Raw genomic sequence first — 26,770 nt, forward strand, 5'->3', positions numbered from 1 at the left:
GACTCGTGAGTTAACTTGTTCCTTTATAACTTCTCCACATTTAAAATTTTTCACAGTGGACATAATGCTTTTAAATTCTGGAGCCCCCCACCCAAAATCCAAAAACCGCTGGGAAAGATATGAAGCAAAGAGCACCCCCGCATATTGCAGGTGCGATTGAAAAAGCGAGGACCTCTTTTGGCCATAACGAGGAAGATCCTATCAATATTAAATGTCTATGCTCACTGATCTGGAATGTCCCCCACCCCAGTAATTCACCCCATGGCACAGTCCCAGGGGACCCCATGGAGGGATGCAGCAGTAGCCATGCAGCATCACTTGTAAAGGCAAAGACACCCTGACTGTCTATCAGGGAGACTGGTTAACAGCTTGGGCTGCTGGCACGAAGGAGCATGCAGCTACTGAAATGACCCACACAGATTTAAGGATGCAAATACAGAAGAACCTCCAGGGTACCCAGTTAAAAACAAAAAACAAGATGAGCAGCTGAGTATATTATAATCCCACCTAGGTTTAAAAAAAAAAGGGATATAGACATATTTTGAACATTTCTGGAACAAGGCACCATAAATTGTTAACAGTGGTTGCCATCAGGGTGGGAACTAGCAGATGGGAATCTAGACCCAGAGAAGGATTAGTCACAGTGTCTTTTGCATGACAGGAATTCAGTGTTTATGCTGTGAAAAAGTGTATGACTTCAATTTTTATAAGTTGGTGAGAAGTAGTAAATGACCACACCCTAAGACTCGCAATCTCACACCTTCTCGGGGGTTTGGTCACCACGGACGCCATTAGGTGTCCCCAAATGGCTGTGCACACAGGTGGAGTTCATGGCAGGGCTGTTAGCAACTGGAGAAACTGAAAATCATTTATGTCCACCAATGTGGACAGGATTTAAAGTACAGATAAGCAAACAACAGAACACCATGGGGTGGATAAAAATGAGCATCGACTTAGAAAGATATCCACAATGTAGAATGCAAATTAAAAAATAACATAGGATTACAGAATTTTATTGTTGTTAACAACCATTTGATCAATAAATATGAGAGATGCCCTAACAACAACAACCAAGAAAAAGTACACACTTCCAATTGTAAAATAAATAAGCAACCGGGATGTAATGTATAGCATAAGGAATATAGTCAAAATATTGTAACAACTTGGTATGGTGATAGCTGGTACTTAGAATTATCATGTATATAAATGTTGAATCACTGTGTTGTACACCTGAAACTAATGTAATGTAATACTGTGCGTCAACTACCCTTCAATAAAAAAAAAAAAAAATAACATAGGATGATTCCATTATTGTATTTTTAAACAAGCAAAACCCAGAGACCTATAACTGTGTAAACAGATTTCTATGAGCACTTATGGTCTGTCTGGGGGTTCATCTTCCAAGTGGGGCACTTCTGTCTTGGAAATAAAGATATTTAAAAAGAAACAGATATAATGTTTAGTAAAAAAGGTTTTTAAAAAATCACATAGACACATCTTTTTTAAAAAATTGATCTAAATATACATTCATGTGTAGAATAAAGGCTGTAGAAAAACAGACTTAAAATGTTAATAAAGATTACTTATAGGTGGTAGCAGTAAGAAAGATTCTTATTTCCTTCCTAAACTTTTTCTGCATTTCCTGATTTTCTACAGAATATAAAAACATCAGAGAAAAACAATCATGTTTCAATGTTCACATTAGAAGAACAAGGTGAATATAAAAACTCTGCTCATTACTTTTGTTCAAGCCTCCCAAACGCAATTTGTCTATGTGCAGCAGACAGCCCTGGCTCTGACCCTGAGACTTACCGCCACAATCCTGTCCCCCACGATGAGGGATCCTTCTTTGGCGGCCGGGCTTCCAGGCGCCACAGCTGCAGCATACACTCCATTCTCCAGACTGATGCCACTGTCTGCGAACCACAGAGCAGACCAGAGTCCCAGTGAACCCCTGTCCAGATCACAAGGTCCTCCTCCTGTGAGATAAACTTATAAAGGGGGTGTTGGCACACCTGTCCATTCCAGCACCCACCCAGGTCAGACCAGCCACGGGCTCAGTCATGTCTGCTTTAGTGAATCAAACAGAGACAAGCACAACCCAGGGCCAGATGGCCCCCTGCCAGGGAGGCATAAGCATTGCATTTAAGTGGCATCCCTAGGAATGAGAGGCACCTGAAAACACAGGTGTCCCCTCTGCATCAGCAGGGGGCACCCTCTCCACTTTCTACCACTGCTACCTTTCTGTCCACTCAGGTTGATGTGCAGCGGCGTGACCACCTTCCCGCCCAGGGACTTCCTCCGCCGTACCACCATGTTGATGGCCCCCTCCCCATTGAGGAGAGCCTTGATGGCCTGCTTCTTGTCCTTGTTGATGAGGTCCACGTCGTTGATTCTTAGCAGCCAGTCATTGACCCTGAGGAAGTGCACAGCCAGGTTAACACCCATGCAGGCCTCAGGACTGACCAGTGGGAGGCTCCACCCATCTCATTTGGGGAGACAAAGGCCAAAAAGCAACTACCCCACATACACATTCAAAAAGATTCCCTCGTCCAGGAGGGTTAAATGGCTAAACTCACAGATGCTGGAGCCAGACTGTCTGGGTTCAAATCCTGGCTCTACCACTTACTAGCCATGTGACCTAGCCCCTCTGGGTGTCAGTGTCCTTATCTGTAAACTGAGGGCAATAACAGCACTTACCTCACAGGAGTGTAAAGATTAATGAATTAATTATAAAAGTGTTCAAACTAGTACTTAAGTAGTAAGCACTTTTTACTATCTATTTCCTGGGATGAGCATGCAGTGCACACTCTATGCTCCCACACACAGCGCCTAAGCCCTTTCCTACCCAGGAAAGCACATGGCAGCACAAGGTGATGAGAAAGATCAGATTCTGAGGCAGCTGTGAATCCGTGTCCTTTAACCCTGTCAGCGGTTGAGCCTGCAGGCCTTAGTGAGTCCCTCAGACCCTGGGGTGCATTCATTTAACTGCCACCTGGCTCTCCAAGAACTTTGCCCTGGGTCAGAGGGTCCCAACCTCCCTCCAGAGCCTGAGTCTCAATTCTTACCGTAAACGGCCATCAGCAATGCTTCCTTTGTCCACTTTAGTGACGAATATGCCACAGTCCCCCGGCAGACACGGCTCATTCATACCTTCTGCCATATCAAACCCAAGGGCCTTCAAGTCAACATCCTCCTGTCAAAGCAGCAATGGCAGCTGGCTTTACAAAGCAGTGACAGGCAACACACGGCTCTCAAAGTCCACTTCTGACGGGGCACTCGGCCCCCAGATGACACCCGTGAGCAGCTGCAATCAGCCCCTTCAGGGCACTGCAGAACATGACCCTGCCAGTGTCATCCTGGTTGCTGTGCTCCTCCCTCTGCCTTCCATGCGCCGTGCCAGCATCCACTGCAGGGGATGCAGGACACCAACCTGCTATGACCCTACTTCCACAGTATAGGGTAAGGATGTATTTGCACCCGGGCAGGAAAAGCCTAACATCCAAACTAGCAGCTATGAAACCAGGGACACTTCAAGAGGGCCGTCCTCTCCCTACCCCATCCAAAGTCTTCTTGTCGGGAAAGCAGGGTAAAAAGACATTAAGGTAGCTTACTGTCTCTCTTTCAAACTCTACAACTTCGGTTTCCCACTCCATGGAATCTGTGTCAATGGCCGAGTCATGGGAGCTGTGGGCCATCAGCTGTCGGAACCGGGCCTCCTTCTCCAACTGGGATTCCATCTGCTCCCTGTAAAAAGAGAGAGCCACGGCAATGGCCCTCTGGGAGGCAGAACATCCCCCCCAAGTTACAGCTTGGAAACCAGGTGAACCACTTATGAAAGCTAAATGGGGCTCTTTCCCCCTTGAAATGCATGCCACCTTCCCAATAAATCAGGAACATTAGGCTGAGGCTTCTTGGATCTCAGTGGGTTTTCACAATAGGTTTTTTCAAGGAGACTCGGAAATTCTTCCCAAATTTATCCAGAGGTTTAATGCAATTCCTATGGAAATGCCAGCAAAATTTTTTGTAGATGCAGACAGGACTATTCTAAAATTCACAGGAAAAGGCAAAGGGTTTAGAATAGCTAAATCAATTTTGAAAATGAAATGTGAGGAACCCCACTACTTGATTTTAAGACTTTTTATACATTTACAATAACCAAGACAATGTGGAACTTCCAGGAAGATAGACACATAGGCCAATGGAACAGAAGAAAGGACCCAGAAATAGCCCAACAAAGTACAAAAAGTACAAAAGTGTTCAAGAGAAGAAAGATATTCTTCAGCTAATCATGCTGGAACAGGTAGATAATCCATGGCAAAAAAATAAATTTCAACCTAAACACCATATCTTATCTGAAAATTAACTCAAAATGTATCACAAAGTTAAATATAAAACTATAAAACTATAAAACTTTTAGAAGAAAAATACAGGAGAAAATCTTTGAGATCTAGGGCTAGGTTTAAGTTTTTAGACATAACATAATCCATGAAAAATTTAAAATAAATCAATAAATTGGACATCATCAAAATAAAACAATGTAAGCTCTCAGAAAAAAACAATTAAGAACATTAAAAAAAAAAACTCAGAAAACTGGTACAATCCCCCAGTGACTTGCATGTAATACCCTTCTACCAACACCTGGGCCCAAATGACATTTCCAATTCATCAGCACTGCGCAGTGTGGGCTCCCGGCACACTCATTCTGTTTCCGGCTCAGGTGGTCATGCTCCCAGGTGCACACCTTCGTCTGGGCTGTGTTCTTACTGGCCAGCTCTCAGGTTCCAGGCAGAGCTCCAAGGCCACCATCCTGGGACAGCAGCCCCAGCCCCAGCTACCCCGTGCCGCCTGAAGCTCTGTATTTAATGCTCACCATACTTGTCTCATCTCTCACCCACTAGGACATGTCTATTGCTTCTGCAGACTAGGGGCTTCCTGGGCAGCAGCATGGACTCCCCTCACCAGCACCCCTCCAGTTGGAGTACTTAGCAATGAGGAGGTGCAAACACAAATGGGCTAAATGAATCTGAAATTTGACTTTCCTAGAAGTTCCAGGCAATTCTACCTCAATTAAAATGCAAAACCTCCTCCCCCATGGTCAAGCCCCCCAAGGGTCCAGGCTTTACCTTAATTTGATTCCATCACTTGCTAGACCCAAGGTGAGTCCTTGGAGAGTTTGTCACTTTGCCTCTTAACCCCTGAGATTTTCTTTAAAGCACAAGCCCCAGCGGTTCTGGGTTTTTGTTTAATAAGGGAAGCTATTTGTCTTATGTCTGATGTTGTTGAATGGGGAGGAAGGAGAAGCCATCACTTGTTTCTGAAAAGTGTCAGTCAAGCAACTGAGGCTTGCACACTCACACGCAAGAGCTTCCCATTGCCCACCCCAGCTTACTTGAGCTCCTTAAGCTCCCGGCTGACATCGTTCTTCTGTTTGCGAGTGTCGTCCAGGCTGCGCAGGGCCTCAGCCAACTCGCTCACTGCACGGTCCCGCTCCCGTCTTAGGTTGTCACAGAGTGTCCTGGCAGAAGGGGCAAAGAGCAAGGTCACCATGAGGGCTGGCAATGGAGGATTCACGACCTGCAGTAGATGGTCCTGGAGACCCTGCTCTCAAACACCCCAGGTGCCTGCCTCACCCCCAGATGCACAGGAGTGCTGGAGAGTCTGGGGGTGAGACTACCCAGACCAACCCTATCGAGGGACAGAGGGGACACTGAAGATCCAGGAGAAGAGACACCCTCCACATCCAGTTACTGGGCAATGAGCATCAGGTTCCCAACAACCAGCACCCATCCCAATGCTTTACACTTAATGTGTCTATAGTTAATGACCACCCACCTGCCAGGTCCCTGAGCTCCTGTAGCTACCACATGCCTCCTAACTACCCACATGCAGGCCTTTCTGGAGCTGTACCCCATTCCACAAGTAGACTGAGCCCCCATTCAGGCAGGAATCATGGCTCACACGCTTGCAGCCCTGAGCTCTCTGCAGGGGCAAGTACAGGCTTGACAACTTCACTAAAGATGGGAGCTTCTGGGAGCCCAGGACCACCTCAGCCATTCAGAGAAGAGGTGGGGATAGGCAGCCTGGCAGCAGAGCAGTTTGTGCCCTGTGCTACCTCCAGGACTGCATCCTGTCACTGGATGGACCCCAAGGGCTGGTCCCCACCTCTCCATGACCCCAAATCTGTCTCCTATCCTGAACCCTCAACTCCTGACAGCCTAAGTGGATATCAATCTCTCCTCCAAATGGCCACAAGGGATCTTTCAGAAACTCTCCACATACAAGTCCTTACTTGGCACCAGAACCACACAGCCTCTCCTTGCTCCACCCTAGCCAACCATCAAGGTCCCCTTCGGGGCTTCCCTTTCAAGGCCCTCACAACCCGCCCTCAGGACCCTGTCAGCCGCCTCACCTGCGGCTCCCCAGTGCAAGAGCTGCTCCAGGTATGCCCACGCTCCTGCCTTGCCCTCAGCGACCCACACACTTTTGCTCATGAGGCTCCCTCAGGCTGCAGCACTGTCCCCCTTCTCCACCTGCAAGTGTTCCACTCCTGCTTAAGTTCTAGCTTAATGGCACACTTTCTGGGGAACCCTTCCCACCAGGCATGCCCCCATCACAGCTCTGACTGTGGCCCTGGAATTCACCATTCATGAATCTCCCTCCCACACTGCACTATCTGATGAAGCTGCCTGAGGCCCCCACAGTGCCAGCCCTTCACAGGCACCACACATGCCTGGGAGCCTGGGAGGTTGTTTCTCTCCTTGTTCAAGGGGCCCTAAGATCCTGACATATAGCAGGTACCCAATTAACACTGACTGAAAGAAAGCATTTCTGACGTCAGTTCCATCAGAAGCCCCCTAAGAAAAAAGCCTGGCCTTGGGCCACTTCACAGGGGTCTCAACAGGGCACAGTGCATGCTCGGATGACCAGCATGAAGTGAAAGGGGAAAAAAAAAGACATTATGGAAAAATCTAACACTGTAAGGCGAGGCTGGGGTTCGCCTGTTGGCTGAGAAGGGGGAACTAGGTCACTCCCACCTTAGCTGGACATGTGGCAAGTGATTCCAACCCTCCCCACAGACCCAGTGCGTCACAGGGAGACCTGAGCTCATGCCAGCCTGGAAGAATCCCATACCGGATGCTGTCCCGCTCGGCCACGATCTTGTCCCGCTCCTGGAAGGCCCAGTCCCGCCGGCACTTGGCTACATCCGCCTCCTGGAGGGCTTCCTTCAGCTCCTGGCACAGAGCTTTGCACTGCTTTCGAAGGATTTCAGCCTCCTTATTGGCTCTCCCAGCATCCATTGTCACTGTGTCTTTGATCTGCTGGGGGTGAGGGGCAAGCAGAGGGCGAAGTTACTAGGCCTTTTGGCCCTAAAGTGCCCCCCGACCAGTGCAGGGCTGCGGCTGAACTCTCAGGAGCTGGAAGGAAGGAAACCCTGGGACCCCAGCTATAGCCCACCCCAACAAACACCGCAGTGCCTGCACTCAGGGACTACATGCCCCCCGATGCACTCAGACCCTAGTGACACTAGGTGAAGGTCCAGCCCAAACTTTTCTAGCCCTGCATGGAGCCTGGATCAGAGCCCCAGCCCTTCCTCAGCCACAGTCTCAGGGGCCCAGATGAATGCCTCCTCTGGAGTGCTTGTTCCAGGCTCCACCCGGCCACTGCATGGTTTTTATGTCACAGAGAACCTACCACACCTCTCTAAAGAGATCTCGTGACAAAACATGACACCAGGCCCAACCGCAGTGAAGGGTACAGATGCTGGACATAGTAATTCCCAACCCTCTGTCTCTGCACTGCTGTTTTTATACTCTGGCATACTCAGTTTTTTTATTTTTATTTTTTATGTGATCCTTTCTTGACTGTAGCTAAAACAATTTTTAATCACAGAACTTCTGAAAATCATGTCATTGCTTTTATCATACTTATTGGAAGGTGATTACTCTTTTTATCAAAAGATTGAATTTTTCCCTTTTCCATACCCTTTGGTTGAAAAAAATTTGTCTCTGCTAATGAAGTAAGCAGATATCGATTTTATATGCTTTTGAGCTGTGTAACTAATATTGGGATAATTAGTTATTAGCTTGACTATGTCACTGATAAAATGGCAATGGGTATGACTATTAATTCAACAATATATTTATAATGTCTGGGAATATGTGGCTATAATTGTGCAGGAGAAAATAATTTGGCAATGTTTGCTAGCTTGCAAAAACCTAGTGCAAGAGCTTACCTATCTAAGTGTATAGTGAAATGAAAAGAGCATTTGGACTGACCTTAGCTTCTGGCCCTGAGACAGAGTGTGGGTATGTGGATTGCAGGCCCCTATCCCATGGAGAGCCCTAAATCTCACAAGATGACTGGCTGGAACAATGACATAATACCTAGGAGTACCCAGCACTGCAAGGACTCAATAAGGTCATTTATATATTCTATTTTTACTGTTATCATTATCATTATAATGATTGCTGAGAGAGTCATTCATGGAGACACCAGGCCAGAATAAGGCAAAATAACTTAGAAAGCAAAACTGGAGCTACAGGAGATAATGAGGCAGCACAGCAAAGGAGGAAGCAAACAGAACCCATTCTGGAAAATGAACCCCAAAAGCAGTAAGGAACAGCAAGAGCAGGGGGACAGTTCTTTCAGGAGCTAACTCAGAGACCATGCCAGAACCTGTGGGGGACACATCTTTCTGCATCAGCTTCCTCACTGATAAACTGCAAGAACGTTACCTAGCAGTGAGGAGGTTACATTAGTCAATGTCTGTAATAGATCATGGCACACAGTAGGTCCTCAAAAGACATCCTTTTGTTCTTGCTTCTCCCTTACTAAGTTATTTTTAAATCTGAAAACACCAGTATTTTTACTGCTGAAGTTCTATGTATTTTAGTTTGTTTAAAAAAGCTGACATCTGTACTATGAAAAACTATATGCTAACAAATTGGATAACCTAGAAGAAAATGGACAACTTTCTAGAAAAATACAACCTTCCAAGACTGACCCAGGAAGAAACAGAAAATATGGACAGATCAATTAACAGCAATGAAATTAAATCAGTAATCAAAAAATTACCTAAGAACAAAACCCCTGGACCAGATGGCTTTACCACTGAATTTTATCAAACATTCAGAGAAGACCTAATACCCAACCTCGTTAAAGTTTTCCAAAAAGTAGAAGAGGAGGGAATACTTCCAAACTCATTCTATGAGGCCAACATCACTCTAATACCAAAATCAGGCAAAGACACCACACACACAAAAAACTACAGACCAATATCCCTGGTGAACACAGATGCAAAAACACTCAACAAAATATTAGCAAACTGAATTCAAAAATACATCAAGAGGATCATACACCATGATCAAGTGGGATTCATCCCAGGGGTGCAAAGGTGGTACAATATTCAAAAATCCACCATTATCATCCACCACATCAATAAAAAGAAGGACAAAAACCATATGATCATCTCCATAGATGCTGAAAAAGCATCTGACAAAACCCAACATCCATTCATAATAAAAACTCTCAACAAAATGGGTATACAGGGCAAGTACCTCAACATAATAAAGGCCATATATGACAAACCCACAGCCAACATCATACTTAACAGCGAAAAGCTAAAAGCTTTTCCTCTCAGATTGGGAATGAGAGAAGGATGCCCACTCTCACCACTTTTATACAACATAGTACTGGAGGTCCTAGCCACGGCAATCTGACAACACACAGAAATAAAAGGCATCCAGATTGGTAAGAAAGAAGTTAAACTGTCACTGTTTGCAGATGACATGATAATGCACATAAAAACCCTAAAGAATCCACCCCAAAACTACTAGAACTAACGGAACTCTGCAAAGTTGCAGGATACAAAATAAATATACAAAAATCTATTGCATTCCTATGTAGTAACAATGAACTAGCAGAAAGAGAAATCAGGAGAACAATTCCATTTACAATTGCATCAAAAAGAATAAAATACCTAGGAATCAACCTAACCAAGGAGGTGAAAGATCTATACCTGAAAACCACAAGACACGCATGAGAGAAATTAAAGAAGATACCAATAAATGGAAACACATCCCGTGCTCATGGATAGGAAGAATTAATATTGTTAAAATGGCTATCCTGCCTAAAGCAATATACAGATTCAATGCAATCCCTTTCAAAATAGGAACAGCATTCTTCAACAAACTAGAACAAATAGTTCTAAAATTCATATGGAACAACAAAAGACCCCAAATAGCCAAAGCAATCCTGAGAAGGAAGACTAAAGCAGGGGGGAATCTCACTTCCCAACTTCAAGCTCTACTACAAAGCCACAGTAATCAAAACAATTTGGTATTGGCACAAAAACATACCCATTAGATCAATGGAACAGAATAAAGTGCCCAGATATAAACCCACACATATATGGCCAATTAATATTTGATAAAGAAGCTATGGATCTACAAAGGGGAAATGACAGCCTCTCCAACAACTGCTGTTGGCAAAACTGGACAGCTACATGTAAGAGAATGAAACTGGATTATTGTCTAACCCCATACACAAAAGTAAACTCGAAATGGATCAAAGACCTGAATGTAAGTCATGAAACCATAAAACTTTTAGAAGAAAACATAGGCAAAAATCTCTTAAATATAAACATGAACAGCTTTTTCCTGAGCGCACCTCCTCGGGCAAGGGAAAAAAAGCAAAAATGAACAAATGGGACTACATCAAATTAAAAGGCTTCTGTACAGCAAAGGTCACATCAGTAGAACAAAAAGGCATCTTACAGTATGGAAGAATATATCTGTAAATAATGTATCTGATAAGGGGTTAACAGCCAAACTATATAAAGAGCTCACATGCCTCAATACCCAAAAAGCAAATAACCCAATTAAAAAATGGGCAGAGGATCTGAACCAGACGCTTCTCCAAAAAAGAAATTTAGATGGCAACAGGCATATGAAAAGATGCTCCACATCTCTCATCTTCAGGGATATGCAAATTAAAACCACAACGAGATACCACCTCACAGCAGTAAGGAGGAACATCGAAAAGACAAAGAACAACAAATGCTGGAGAGGATGCAGAGAAAGGGGAACCCTCCTACACTGTTGGTAGGAATTTTAACTAGTTCAACCATTATGAAAAGCAATATGGAGGTTCCTCAAAAAACTAAAAATAGAAATACCATTTGACCCAGGAATTCCACTTCTAGGAATTTACCTGAAGAAAACAAAATCTCAGATTCAAAAAGACATATGCACCCCTATGTTTATGGCAGCACTGTTTACAATAGCCGAGACATGGAAGCAACCTAAGTGTCCATCAGCAGATGAATGGATAAAGAAGATGTGGTACATATACACAATGGAATATTATTCAGCCATAAGAAGAAAACAAATCCTACCATTTGCAACATGGATGGAGCTGGAGGGTATTATGCTCAGTGAAATAAGCCAGGTGGAGAAAGACAAGTATCCACTGATTTCACTCATTGGTGGAGTATAACAACGAAGCGAAACTGAAGGAACAAAAACAGCAGCAGACTCACAGACTCCAAGAAGGGACTAGCAGTTACCAAAAGGAAAGGGGGTAGGGAGAGGGGGTGGGAGGGAGGGAGAAGGGGATGAAGGGGCATTATGATTAGCACACATCATGTAGGGGGGTCATGGGGAAGACAGTATAGCACAGAGAAGACAAGCAGTGACTCTAGAATCTTAGTATGCTGATGGACAGTGACTGCAATGGGGTATGGGAGAGTGACTCAGTAATATGGGTGAATGTTGTAACCATAATGTTGGTCATGTGAAACCTTCATAAGATTGTATATCAATGATACATTAGTAAAAAAAAAGCTGACATCTGAAACATTTGCATCTTGACCTTCCCAAAGCATTACATGCTCCGTGAAAGTTCCAAATCAGACTTTCCAAAGCACTCATACAGAAAGCTCCCTCTGTGCCTCTATAATCCCTAGGAAACACAGGGGACGTGACAAGCGACAAAGCGAGAATCTACTGAAAAGTAACTCCGACTCTAGCTCAAAGGCTTTCTGAAGGAGGAAAACACATACAAGAGAGGAACAGACACTGCTGCCTCCGCACTGCGTACCTTCACCTTTAGTGATAAGAATGAGGAGGACAGACACACCAAGTGCACTTCTGCTGACCCCAAGCTCACTCTCCATGGCGGTCAGAGACGCAGCCTCCACTAAAGCGTATCCAAAACGATCTCAAAGGTTCAGCCAAGAGACAAGGATGAGGGAGACAGAGAAAAATACGTCAACTCAGCTTACAACTAACCCTCATCTCTCAAGTGTAGAGTCAGAAGCAGCTAGAAAAAAAAAATGTGCACAAAAAACATAGCTTAACTCAAAAGTGATGGTGACATGCTCTGCTAAGAACTCACATTTCCCAAAACCAATTTAAATTATTTCAGTTTTTACCTTACTTTCATGCATGAGTGTTTGTTTTGTTTGCTATTTCTTAAAATCGAATTATTTTTATTAATTGTCAAGAACTTACTATAATACTAAGTTTAACAATAACATTTTTTAATTTGCATTTTACTTGGCGGTTTGTATACATTAACAGTTTTATACTTGAAATGTGTTAACATGTGGTTTTATTGAAAGGTCTTCTACTTGGCCCTGGATAATTATCTCCAGCTGAGGACCAGAGGAGGCGACCATGGGAGGGACCTAGGGGAACTAGGCAGCTCCCACCCTCTCCCCCCGACTCCCTTTCCTTCCCACTGGGTGTTTCCCTCCCATTGCTGGTATTCAAAATGAATCCATCCCCAAGATACCATTTCCTTATGAGAAATACAAGAAGTACAATACTTAGTTTTACTGAGAGAGGAGAGGAGGTAACAAGGTGTCTTAAAAGGGGAAGCAGAACCTGGGACCTGAGGTCCCTCTGCCGGATCCCAATCACACCAGGGAGGAGCTCAGGCTCCAGGCAGTGACTGCTCCACATCCACCACTGGGCGAGCTATACCCAGATCCCAGGTTCCCAGACTCATGCCAGGGCTTCTTCCTCTACACTGTGCTCCCCAAATGTCAGCTCTTCGTCACAAAAGTATCCCCTGAGATCTCCTCTGGGGGCCACAGGCTGGGGAAAAGAAGGGCTGGTTTTCCTAAAACACATGCCCAGCCCAGGCATGAGGCCGACGAGTAAAGGCCCATGGGCTGCAACTCAGCCCCCAGCAGGCGCAGAGCGCATGCCAGGGCCCCAGGGGGGCTGTGCTCCCTAAGCACACCCGTCTGCGAGTCAGAAAGCATCTCCTGATATCTGTTCCTGCCTTGTCCTCTACCTCCAACAGGGCCTCCTCCCTCACACTGCCTTCTGTCCATCAGCGCTGAGCTGAGCTCCTCGAGCAGGGCTGAAGCTGGAGATACCACTGCAGGAAGGCAGTGACACCAGAAGCCCCTGCTGGTGCATCCACTCAGGCCACTCAGGTTACCAAGTGACCAAGCTGGCCTTTCTATGCGACAGGGGCTCTGTCAGAGGGGCCTGTCTCAGGAAGCGACTTGTTATCTGGAAGAATTTCTGTGATGGGCAGCAGCGGCTCGCAGCTTCCAGGGGCAGGAACCAGCTGCCCCTGGCTGCTCCTCCATCTTCCTGAGCCTGCACTGAGCCTGGCAGGCCAACGGCCAGAGGCTGGGCCAGCAGCCCCCGTGAGGGAAGCCCTGCAGACATGCCCACTCAGGGAGGTGGGGAGCAGGAGAGAGGGCAGAACCGACCTGGTGGCCAGAGCACGGCAAAGACTCTGACAGCCTCCCCTCTTGGCCACTACCTACTCTGGAAAAAGGCGACGAAGAAGGGAAGAGAGTAAGAGAGCGAGAGAGACTAAGGTAAACAAAGAGGGAGGGGCAAAGAGAAAGGAGGAGTGTGCGGGGGAGGCACCACTTGTCAGAAAGAAGAGAACCACTCCCTTGGCTGAGCAGGATGAAGGCAGCTGAGATGGGGAGCTTGCCTGGCTGGAGGTCTACCTCTGCTGACCACCCCAGGAAACAGCTGCTCAAGAGGGGTGGGGTCAGTCCCCAGGGCCTCATCAGGCCCCAGGAAGATTAGACCCCGCCCACACCTCAAAGCTGAGATGCCCCGGCCACAGACCAGCCTCTTCTGGCCTAGTGGGGGGTGGTCTTATCTGAGGAGCCAGACAGACCCGAGAAGGAACTGGGGCTTTCAGCTCTGAAAGCAGGCAGGGTGGGGTGACTCGGCTGGCAAGCAGACTTGACGCCAGCCAATTCCCCCTGTGAAGGCCCAGGAACCGGGCTCCAGGCTAAGGGTCCGCAAGAGTGCTGGGAGCAGGCTGACAGGCTGCCACTGGAAGCCAGACCTGCAGGAAGTCAGAGGTTCTCCGTGCTTCCCTCGGCTTTCCATGCTGCTACAAACAGCACGGTTCACATCTCCGATCTCAAAACACCTCTGCAAGTGGGAGGTCCTATCACGGGCTCATCTATGCATTTAACATGTTATCCTGGACTTTTTAGTTTAGTGGCACACTCATTTTCAAAGTTTTCTTCATCATTTTTTCCCCCTAATTTCATATCAACATTTTCCCAATAACTAAGCTCTCAGATACCAGAATGTGGAAATAAGGGGATGGTTTCTCCAGGACAATTACCAAGTTCTAATATATTAGCTTAGCTTATTCAAAATTCCTCATTGTCGTCTTTTAAAAATGTCATCCAAGTAATATTCCTTTTCACAATGGCTTTCGCCTTGACAGCCTGGACCTCCCTCTGCGGCCCCTGCCGCCCAGCCTAGAGCTGGGCACTGCGCTGAGAGCTCGGCGGTCACCTGGGCCGCGCCCAAAGACCCAGCCGGCGCACGGGCCTGAGCCCAGGAGCCCTCGGCGCTGACTCAGGCGGCGCCCAGTCCGCCCGCGCGCCCACAGCCTTCCTCCGTGCCTCCTTCCCAGAGCCGGGCGCCAGCCGCCCGGCCGCCCACCTGTCGCAGTGCCTCCATCTCCTCGCTCGCCGCCCTCTTCTCGGATGTGCTGCTCTTGAGCTTGGACTCGGCCAGCTCCACCTCGGTCTGGAGCTTGTCCAGCTCGGAGATGACCTGGTCGCGCTCGCTCATGATGAGCTTGTACTCGCTGTACACCGCATCCCGCTCCTCTTTGTACTTCTCCGACTCCTTCACGGTTTTTGCCTGTGTGGTCCTCAGCTCCGTCAGCTCCGACTGAAGCAGCTCCATCTCCCACTGCAGGTCCTTGTTCTGGGCTGTGGCCTTATTCAGCTCATGGTGGATCGCCTCGAACCTGGGGAAGAAAGGCAGCCAGCACGTGGGGGGGTGGGCTCCTGCTGGGTCAGCTCCACTGTGCTGGACAGTCAAGCATGAAGTTTCAAGTGAGGTCATTCTCTGCACCCCCCCAAGAGAGAAAAGTCACGCAGTACCAGTGCCCCTGAACCTGGAATTCTTCTCAGCCTTTTGCGATACCACAAGTTGAACTGAGGTCTTCATGCCCTCTGTTCTATTACAAATAACAGTGTGTTTCTCCCACAGTCAAGCTACACTATTATAAAAAAGTAAAAATGAAATGATGTGAGAATCTCAGTGTAGAGATCATTTAGTCTGACTACCTTATGTTACAGATACAGACGGTAAGGCCCTGACTGTAGGCGATGGCCCAAAGTCAGCAGGTTCACGTGAGAGCACAGCTTGGTCCTTCCAGGTCAGGAGGCACCTTCCTGAGGCAACCCTGCAAATCAGAGCCTGCAGCTCCAGAGCAGCATTTCTCAGAGTGTGTTCCTTAGGACACCAACCCTGCAAGGAATTCCATTTTTTAAAAATGTGTGTTCTCTGATGACTGTTTGGGAAACACTGCACTCTAATGTCTCCCTCTTGGAGATTCCAGAGCACAGGACCAGAATGAAGGTTCTGAGAATTCCTGCAGTGCAGACACCCATCTATGTGCAACCCGGCAACTCCTAATCCTTTTTCTACCCAGGGAACACTCTTCGTATGATACCAATGAACACTCCAGGGAACAGGTGTTCTGTGGGAATGTACCTTCACAAAACACTGTGGGAGGGCAGGGGCCACTTCCCTACAGATTATGTACCTTAATAAAAATGACATTTTAGAAGAAACAACGCCTAGGACAATTAACTCTCCTATTTGCTAGGTGGGTGACTGACACAACAGAGGCTCTCTTAGAGACCTAAGAAGCAGGAAGGTCAGAACGCACCAGAATTGTTCAGATGGGAGAAAAGAGCACAACTCCCAAGATACAATGTGCGCCAGGAAAATGTTTCCAAGAGAGTTTCTGACTGTAAGCACAATCACTGCAGGCTCTTTTTACTCCCCGAAGCAGCTGACAGCCTTGCGGATAACCACAAGCTCAAGGAGAGTGGCCTCAGGCAAAGCTGCACTGGGCCCCCTGGCTCTTCTCAGGGAGCACCCTCCCTCCTGGCGGGCTCCTACCTCCGCAGGGAGAGGGCGCACTGGTGCTGCAGCTGGATGGCCGTGTCCCTCTGCTGCGTCAGCATTTCCGTCTGCTTCAGCAGACGCTGGTTCTCTTCCTCCAGCTGCTCCAGGCGGCTCAGGTCCGAGCTGTGGACGGCCACTTTCTCGCTGTACCTCTTCCGCAGGGCATCATAGTCCTTCTTAACCACCTCCAGCTTGTCCATGGCTGTGTCGTACAACTTGTTGAGAATTTCTGATGACCCATTGTGCTTTAACACCTGTGGGCCAGAGAGGCACATGTATCAAGGCTCCGAGGACAGGAGAAAGAATAGGCTTACCGACTCTCACCTCCATCTGCTGGGAGTAGGACTGCTGGCAAGGGGAGGCCACACCCTCTGGCCTTTGGGAATCTTAAGGTCTGATTCCAAAGGCCCTGCAGTTCCACTGGGTTGACTCATTCATTCACAAATATTTTTTAAGTGTGCAGAAAAGAGTTACCATAGCAGGCCTGAGGGGTCTATCCTTCAAAAGGCCTGCCTGCAAGTTGACCTTTGGCTGGCATCTGGGAACTTGAATGGGGAACAGTTAAAAATAAAAATAACTATGCTAATATAAAAGTTTCCCAAGTGGTAAGAGGGGTTCTGCACGCCTGGACTGGAAGAACAGCATGGCATAGGCTGAACAGCCACTTCCTTGTGGGAGTCTGGAATGTTGGTGCCTGCTGGGCAGAGGGTGCCTATGTGGGCAGCCTCCAGGAAAAACTCTGGCTAGGGGTATCTCGAGGATTCCCCTGGCAATAAAACTCACATGGGCTGTCATGATTCAGTGCTAGGGGAATTATGCACGCCCTGGGTGACTCCCTGAAAAGAGCCAGAGGGCCTAGGGCAGCTTCGCCTGCACCTTCTTTCCTCTGCACTTCACCCAATGGACCTCTTCCCTTTGCTTATTTTGCATGTGTCCTTTTGCTGAAATAAATTTTAGCTTCTGAGTATGCTGAGTCCTGTGAGTCCTCCTAGCGAATCACCAACCGGGAGGCAGTGTCGAGGGCTCTCAACACAAGTACCTAGTATGTTCTGGTACTGCTCTAGATGCTGCTGATGCTGGCTTCTGGACTATGGCTTCTGGATCTTTTATCCTGATGGGAGGACATGAACACACAGATAGACAGAGATAGGTAGGTAGGCAGACAGGTAGAGGGATAGAGAGAACTAAAAAAGTAACTTCAGAGCATAAGAGCTATCAAGAAAACAAAAAATAAAGTAGGATAATGTAGTGCAGAGAGACTCTGAGCAGTAGAGAAGGAGGCTGCTGAAGAGTCTAAGGCCTGAGAAAGCCACTCCAGAAAGGTAGCTTCTGAGCTGGGATACAAACGAAGAGTGGCAGCCAGGAGCACACCTGGCAGATGGATGAGCAAGTGCAAAGAACAACCTCAAGGCAGGAACCACGAGAAGTGTTCCAGGCACAAAGAAAAAACCGGCAGGGCACAGTGACCAGAGCCCAGTGAAGCAGACTGGGATCAAAAGGAGGCTGGAAAAGTGAGCAGAGCTTCCAAGCTCAGAGCAAAGACTATCCTGAGGGAGATGGGAAACTGTGAGAGGGTTTTGAGCAACAGAGCATTTTACTCTGAATTATAGGTACTGCAGTCCAATCAGGGTGCTATTCTAGAGAAAACAAAATGAGTTAAGAGGCTGTTGGGGCCTGCTGACTTCTGCTAGGACCTCAGAGGATCTGAGCCCTTCGGTAGGTCTCTTCCCATCTCTGGGTTTTAGTTTCCTTATTCCTCAAATGATGGGACTGAACCAGAAAAGCCTGCTTAACTGTCCCAGCACCAGGAGTCCAGGAATCACCTGGCTTGTTCAGTAAGGACCCTGAGTTATCAGATCTTTGCAGTCCACAGAACCAGAAGCTGGGACTACTAAATATTCCATTTGGAGGGAGGGTTTGCCCTTAATAAATATGACTCTCAAGAAAGAGCTAATTTAAAAATCAGAATCACAGAGACAAGGAACGTGCGTGTGTTCCCCTAAGACCTAAGCATTAGCTTGTAGGACTGCAGACTACTGGAAAGGAAGAGCATCTCAGAGGTCAGCTCAGTAAGGACTTCTAGTCTCTTTTTTCTTTTCCTTCTCTTAGTATTTAAGCAAAAGTCTTGCCTTCAAAGGAAATCTTATAAGGACACCAAGAGACAAAACTCTGAAAAAGCAATGCACAGGCAGTTTAAATCTTCACTGTTTTAACTGTAAAAACTGTGAAAGTGTTTCACTATTGCAGATCAGGGCTACACACTGAGGAATAGTCAGAAAACAGCTGACAGAGCCCCACCCTTTAAAATAAAAAGAATAACTTCCCAACAGAAAAGCAGAGCAAATAATGTAACAAAATTTTCAGTACCCACCACTTAAGTAAGCTCTAATTAATCTTATTCAGTCTCAAATTGCTTTCCAAAGAAATAAAATATTCAGGTGTTGCTAAATCCCTCAATTCACACTTCTTATATCCCATAGCCCTCTTCCCCTCCAGAATTGTTACCCTACATTCCCTGCTGTCCATCTCCATGCACAGCATTTATACTACTTTTGCATTCATAAAAATTTCTAATGGTATCATACTATCTATGTTCTTTTTACTCAATGTTGCTTTGGAGATTTAGTCAAGTGATGGAGGTGGTATTTCTCCAAATGAATACATAACACGTTCTCCTTGCATTGTCTCCGTACCATTTAACTGTTCTAACCATTTAAAACATTTTTAAGTATACAATTCAATAGTGTTACATATTTATATTGTTGTGCAACCCATCTCCAAAACTTTTTCATCTTGCAAAACCGAAACTCTGTCTCCATTAAACAACTACTCCTCATTCCTCTCTTCCCCAGCCCTGGCAACCACCCTTCTAACTTTTTGTCTGTATGAATCGAACTACTCTAGATACCTCATATAAATGGAATCATATAGTGACTACCTTCCTGTGAAATGATTTGTTTCATTTAGCATAATGTCCTCAAGGTTCATCCATGTTGCAGTATGTAACAATTTATTTCCTCTTTAAAGATGAATGATATTCCACTGTCACATGTACTGCATTTTGTTTCATTGATTCATTCACCAAAGGACATGGGTTGTTGGTTTCTACCTCTTGATTATTGTGAAACAAGATTTTTAAAAAAGTCATGCGAATCTCACGGACAAGAAATCTGATCTCTTCTTTTTAACTTGCATTTCCAATTACTAGAAAGACCAAGCAACTCTCCTGTTCACTGACTATATACATTTTCTCTTCTATGAACTGTCCATATCCTTTGACTTTCCTTCCTTCCCTCCCTCCTTCCCCACCTGCCTTTCTGTCTGCCTTTCTTTCTGTAGGACTTATTTTTTATTTCCAGGTATGAATCCTTTCATTACATTTTTTACAAATATCTTCTCCTAATATGTGGCTTTTAAATTTTCTTTTTTGCAACGTTTTTGTTATACTGAAGTTTCACATTTTAATATGGTAAAATCCATCAATCAGGTCCTTTAGTTTGTCATTTGCTTGTTTTGAGAACTTCCTTTCCTGCCTTGAGATCATGAAGATACCCTACTATTATATTTTCTAAAAGATAATACTTTTTCTTCACACTTAATCTTTAAACTACTTGGAACATATTCTTTTGTATGTGCAAGGAGATTATTCTTTTCCATAAACCACCAGACAAATGAGAACTGGGGCCAAGTGCAAAACAAACTAAGGGCACCTGAATTTATCCAGCTGCAGACAAGGAGGCCCTGGGGGCCACTAGGGACATCACCTGATGCAGTGCCCACCACTGAGATGTGGGAACTGTGTCCCACAGGGGAAGTGCCCACACAGAGCCAATGGATTGCTCCCTGGACTTCTGGGTCAACCCACATATGGAAAAGGTTGTTTCTACACTGGATTGCTCTAACTTGTGAGCAGTATCTCAAACATTCCAGTTAAATATCAGATCAAATGTTTTACTCTCTGAACATCTCGTAAACAAGGTGAGAACCCACTGGCTCCAAATGAATCAAGTGATTTACTGCAAAACAAGACCCTGCTGAAATTCCCTGAGTTCCCCACTAGGTGGCAGCCCTGGGCAGACCAGCTGAAGGCTGTCAGGCAGCTGTCCGTCCCACTTTCCAAGCTTCATTACACCTCATTTTAAAGGTGGCCTTGAAAGACTCAGAGACCTCCATCTCAGCCTTGGCACATAAGAGCCACAGTAGAATCTGGAGTCTAGAATCTGGTTTGGTCTTTCTTCACTGGAAAACAGTCCAAAATGCCCTAACCATGAGGGGCTGAGATCTGAGCCTACATGGCAATCCCAGGACAATTCAGGGCAGAATGAATCCCACTGCCAGGATGGGCCACAAGTTCCCTGTGAGACAGAGTTAGTAAGGAAAAATCCTGGAGCAGACGCAAGGATCCTTTCCAACTCTGGTAACAAGGCGGGCTTCAGGACCAGAAGGGACCCTGGGGAGACCAGGCTGAAACCCTGTGCTGTTTTGGTTGTGGGTCCACCTTCAGTGAAAACACTGCAGGAGAAAGTCTTGCTTATGAGCCAAAATCCACTTTCTTCATCTTCTCACTTCTCATTTTAGCCTTGGAGTCCCATAGAGTCATCCTTTCCCTACAGGGCAACATTGAGATACTCAAAGATGCTCTCACAGGCCCACACACACACACACACACACTTGTCAACTACAAGCAGGGCTCAGATTCATGCCTGTGCTAATATAATCAAAAGCCTCTGAAAAAAACAGGGGAAAATCATGGCCACAGCTGACTCCAGAGAATTTAAAAACTATCCTATTAGTGTAGAATTCTTCCTTTTATCATTACATTAGGTTCTTATTAGATATTTTGACATGTGCACACACACACACACACGAGTAGTATGTACAGTTTCCCAGCCAAGCCAATGGAAGTCTGAAAGCATGTTCACATTTGGCCTGGAATTCTAAAACAAGGCAGGCAGTAGACTTCTCATTTCAGGCAGGCAGCGGTCTTTGGAGATGACTCCCTCTGGCCTGCGAGGAGAGGGTGGAAGCAGTGCAGGCGAGGCACAATGTCAGGGTCTGGTTCCATCCACACAGCAAGACAGCCCACCAGAGAACCGCCCGCATCTCCACGCTAGCCAGGAACACTCATTCTTGCTTGGCTTCTCTATGACGCATACCCTTCAGAGACTAAGAAACCCCTTTCCTGGGTATCTGGGAAAAGAAGTCAACTTTCACGAATCACCAAAGAAAAAAGTATATTTAAAGACAGGGGACAGGGTCAGAAGGAGGAAAGAGATGTCTCCTGAAGCCTTATACGTTTCCCAAATAAACTGTCAGAACCTACAGAAAAAGAAAAGCATTGCCTTGGACCTGACCATTTTACCTCTTAAGAACCAAACTTCAGAAAACATGCACAAAGGAACAGAAAGACATAGACAAATGTGCCCAGCAAAACATTATTTGTAACAGGAAAAAGCGTAGACAACCAAGATTCTCAACACACACAGAATGTAGTAATAAATTACTGACAACTAAACCATGAAATATCTTGTGGGATGTTCCAAATGTACAGAAAATATAAGTAGTCCCATAATCTATCGCAGGGTTAAAAAATAAAAGGGCGGTAGAAAATAAAAACAAAGCTTCCTGTGTTAAGTCTGACAGTAAATGTCAACAAGGATACATCCCAAGTGGTTCACAGAGGTCAGTCATCCCCAGGGAGTGACACTGGGGCTGAAATGGGGTGGGTGACTCACTGTTTGAAGTTCTTTATCTTTTTTAACCAAAGAACATGCATCCTTGCAGTAAAGAGAGAAGATGCAAAAACACCCTCTATGTTGCTCCTCCAACCACGCTTGGCAATCTCTGCTCAAGACCCCTTGGGCAGTCCTGACACACCTTAGAAGCATCCAGATGGCAAGTTCTGAAGGAATTACCCCAGAGATGGAACTGCACGCTGGGACCCTCCCCACCACCGCCCTCTCCACACAGATACAGACACACAACACTACCCAGTCTGCTGCTCTCAAGTGGGAAAGGCCCCAGGCCTGCGGCACCCCTCCCTCTGGGGCTGCCTCATTTCCTCGGAGATAAATCATGCAGAGGGCTGGGAGCCCCACAAATCCCTCAAGCAAACATGCAAGTCAAACAGCACCATTTAACCCGCAAGGGCCTCTTCAAGTTAACAAGGCGTGGGAGGCACCCGGCAACAAAACCAGCCTTGTCCAGCCTGGCCAACCTTTGCCCTCAGGCGCTGCGGGGAGGAAACCTGTGGCCACCCCCGTGTCCCCTACTTCCTCTGTTGCTGGCCTACCCAAGACTAAGCTTCCCACAGCCCAGGCACCCACCCAAGGCTAGGGAGAGCAGGTGGCCCTGGCAGCTCAGAGATGCACCCCCTGCCCCCACCTCAGTGGCAGCCAGGCCTCCTCTCCTAGGGGGAGCCTGCAATAACACTTGCTAAGGGGCACCCGTCCAGCTAAACAGAAGTGGGGAAACTCACTGCCCATTGTAATAAACTCCCTCCTGCCAAGGTTCACAGCTGGAGGAAGAAAAAGGAGAACACAGAATTAGATAGCGGGGTAGGGGAGGCCTTCCCGCATCATTTGTGGGGAGAATAGAAAAAGGGATGATGGAGCCAATCTCAGTGTGGATGTTTGTGCAAGCTGTGAAAATCCTAAGAAAAGTCAGAGAACAGGAGGGGATGAAACTTTATGCCTCATGAGGGCAGATTTTCTTTTTTTAATGACAACTGGAGGCTTTTTTATACTTTAAGGTATAAATCACGTACCACACAATCCACCCTTCCAAGTGCACAATTTGGTGATTTTTTTGTATATTCAGAAGGTTGTAAATCCACAAGGTTGTATAGCAACTATTTCTATCTAATTCTAGAACATGTTCATTACCCCAAAAAGAGACCCGTCGCCATTAGCAGCCCCTCCCAGCCTCCCTCCCCAGCCCCAGGCAACCTACTGCCTGCTTTCCGGTCTCTACGGGTTTCCCTTTCCTGGACTTCCCATAGAAATGCAGTCACCATAAGTGGTCTTTGCATCTGGCTTCTTCCATTAAACATAACATTTTCAAGGTGCGTCTACACCGTAGCAGGTGTCACCACTTCATTCCTTTTTATGCTGAATATTCCACTGTATGGGATATAACACATTTTATTTATCCATTCATCAGTCAATGGACATATGGACTGTTTCCACTTTTTGGCTGTTAGGAATAGTGCTGCTATGAACACTCATACTGCGGCTTTCTGTGCAGACATATGTTTGCAGTTCTCCTGGGTATAGCCCTATAGAAGTGGAATTGCTGGGTCATCTGGTACTGTGCTTAACAACCTGAGGATCTTCCAGATCGCTTTCCAAAGTGAGTGCACCATTTTGCATCTCTCCCAGCACTGTATGAGGGCTATGACCACCCCAGAGCCTCCACGAGAGCAGATCTTAATCCAGCCTTTGTAGGACGAGAATAAAAACAGTAACAACAGCAAACCTTTATTGAGTGCTTCATCCATGCAGGTACAGGGTGCCACTGCTTCATATGCAGTGTCTTTTAATCTCCACGACAACCAGGAGACAAGCTAAGCTCACGAAGAAGCTCTTTTCTGCCACTTTCTAAAAGGTGGTAGATTCTAAATACTGAATACATAGATACAGATATATAAGGGGAAGGGAGAGAGAGACATGGAACTAGAGATGAAGTGTGGGGCAAGGGGTATACTAAGACACTCCCTACTCCATCCACTGAGACTAAGATGGAGCTGCAAACATATCTGAAATTACGAATCTCTCAAAGAAAAATAAAATTCAAACTAAACACCAAGGCAAAAAGGTTAAATGAGCCAAGTTTAGATAAGGGTGGAAAAATGTTAGCAAAACAAACGAGCAAGGAAACGAAGTGGGGTGAAGGCAAAGACTGGGAGGGGTAGCCTGTCATCAGATGGGGGCCACTGCTCACAGCCCCAGTCTGGAGAAGGGCACAAACCCTCAGCAGGGCTGCCCCTCTCGGGCAGCCTCCATGCACCGTGGGTCACTGCAGCAGCCTGTCCTCACCTGCTTCATGCATGGGATATCTCCAAAGGATTTCTCTTGGGCTAAAAATGGTCTGCCTCTAAAAAACTGAAAAACAGCAATCTTAACTGCTAGGAAGCTCTGTGACCATGCAGAAGGAAGGGTCTCTGCAGGGGGAATTGAACGCATGCAACTGGTACTAAACCTGTGCCGGTACAACACTTTTTCCTTGCTATTTCATTCCATCCTTGAAGCAGCTCTCCCAGAGAACAGCCCACCCCCAGTGTGGAACCATTGAAAGGACAGGGGAAGGAGAGTGGAGAGAGCAGAAGCAGTTTCTCCGAGATTATGCGGCAGGGAGGCAGTGGGATGCCCCACCTGTGTCTGTGGAGCTTTCTGCCCCAGGCTGGACTCCTGCTGCCCTGGCCGGCATCTACCTCCCCCTCCCGGCAGGGCGACATGTCCACTGCCAAGGCTCCGTTGGGAGGCCCACCAATTTCCACCCCCAGCCCTCATCCCACACTACCAAGTCCCCTAAGCAGAGGGCTTGTGAAAAAGACACCACATATTCCTCTCATGGTCACTCACTGACTCTGTACTGGGTATTTCACATGAAAGTCACTAAATGCCAGAGAAAGAAAATAAACAACAGACGCAAAATTTTCAACAGAATACAGTTTATAATGGGAAATACTGAAAAGAGCCCAAGGGTCAGTAAATAGGGGACTGGTTAAATTAATTACCATGCTCCTATATAACTCAATACTCTGCCGTAGTTAAAAACAAGGAAGTAGTCTCTGTGCCCAAAGAGAAGCACATGATACTTTCAGCAGAAAAACAGTGTTAGCAACTAAATGAATGGTATGATTCCATTTGGTGAAGTAAATGAGTAAGATATAAAAGGTTCTACCTACACAGATTAACATCTCCGACTTCCCACTAGTGCACTCACAGCAGTTGTTTCTGTGGAGTGAAACTTCAAGTCTACATTTTAAAAATGCTTGTATTGTTTGATTCCTTCATTTTGTTACAAATGCGTATGAATTTTGCAATAAAAAAACAATGGTCTAGAACAAAAAGAAAACCCTGCCCTTCCCCTTTCTGAGCCCTTTAACCTACAGCCTTTAGGGGAGGCAGGGCAGGGCATCAGAGCCTGCAGGCCTTGGGCCAAGGAGATGAGACCTAGAGGAGGGAAGGCATGAGGTGTAAGGGCCACAGAGGGTAGAAGGGGACGGTGTGGGAAAGGGGGCACAACGGCGATGGCAGCAGGGCACTCGGGAGGCTGACCAAGTAAGAAAACAGACTAAGACTAAAAGGAACCAGGTCTCTCACTGCTGTACAAGGGAGATACAAAAATTGGAAGGGGAGAAAACTAAAATGACCCTATGGTACTGTAGTACTGGATTAGAATTGGAAGTGTTAGTGCGAACTTATGGTTTTCAATATATATGTTAAATATTGAATACATAGATACAGATATATAAGGGGAAGGGAGAGAGAGACATGGAAATAGAGATGAAGTGTGGGGCAAGGGGTATACTCGGATACTCCCTACTCCACCCACTGAGAGGACCTGGGAGCAGTGATACCTCTGCAGCTATACACATACCCAGCATTCAGAGCTTGCTTTTTAATATTACTCTCTACTAAGAGGATGTCCAGGGCTAGGGTGGGAAATTATAAAATGAGCCTGAACATCTTGCGCCAGAGAGCAAGAAAGCGCTCACAGGGTGAGGAGGACATGTCAAAAGAATGAAGAAGCAAGCTTGGAGGGGCCTCCCCGGCCATCGTGAATTACAGCCCACTGAATAACACCAGAAAGCATGAGTCTCAACAGAGACAGACAGGTAGGTAGGTAGGTAGGTAGACAGACAGATAGGTAGATAAGAAAAGGGGAAACAAGCAACTTTACAGTGGAGAAGCCTGGAGACACCACCTTAGTCCAGTGATCCAAATGGACATCATCAGTAACAGGTCCCATCCAACCAAGTCCCAATCAAAGGGATGTGCATAAGTGGAACCGAACCATGAGGACTGGACAGATCCAGATTGAGGGCCATGCTACAAAATAAATGGCCTGTAACCTTCCAAAGCATCAAGGTCATACAGGTCAAAGCCTGAAGAACTGTCCCAGATTGAAGGAAATCCAAGAGACAACACACCTAAAGGTAAAGCTTTATTCTGAACTAGATCCTTTTCCTATTAGATACACTATTGAGACAATTAGCAAACCTAACTGGGGTCTGATGATTAGATGGTATTGTGTGTCACACTGACTCTGTGATGTTGATGTTTGCATTACTGCAGTATAGGAGAATATCCCTATTTCTAACAAGTACACAT

General features: G+C 46.3%; 1 protein-coding gene across 8 annotated transcripts in view; it reads right to left on the minus strand.

Moving 5' to 3' along the window:
* The window catches only part of DLG5 (discs large MAGUK scaffold protein 5), a 118,993-nt gene that overhangs the window by 28,947 nt on the left and 63,276 nt on the right, over window positions 1–26,770 (minus strand). For 4 of the 8 annotated variants that reach the window (XM_057506058.1, XM_036928664.2, XM_057506060.1 and 1 more), the window contains 8 exons: window positions 16,428–16,687; window positions 14,949–15,261; window positions 7,135–7,322; window positions 5,393–5,518; window positions 3,615–3,747; window positions 3,069–3,196; window positions 2,241–2,416; window positions 1,813–1,916 (listed from right to left, as the gene is read on the minus strand). In XM_057506058.1, the coding sequence (XP_057362041.1) occupies window positions 1,813–1,916; window positions 2,241–2,416; window positions 3,069–3,196; window positions 3,615–3,747; window positions 5,393–5,518; window positions 7,135–7,322; window positions 14,949–15,261; window positions 16,428–16,687 (1,428 nt within the window). The remainder of the gene's footprint in view (window positions 1–1,812; window positions 1,917–2,240; window positions 2,417–3,068; window positions 3,197–3,614; window positions 3,748–5,392; window positions 5,519–7,134; window positions 7,323–14,948; window positions 15,262–16,427; window positions 16,688–26,770) is intronic. The other 4 variants (XM_057506059.1, XM_036928665.2, XM_057506061.1 and 1 more) reach the window with 3 other exon arrangements.

Source organism: Manis pentadactyla, chromosome 8 (assembly GCF_030020395.1).
Source record: "Manis pentadactyla isolate mManPen7 chromosome 8, mManPen7.hap1, whole genome shotgun sequence".
Taxonomy (NCBI): Eukaryota; Metazoa; Chordata; class Mammalia; order Pholidota; family Manidae; genus Manis; species Manis pentadactyla.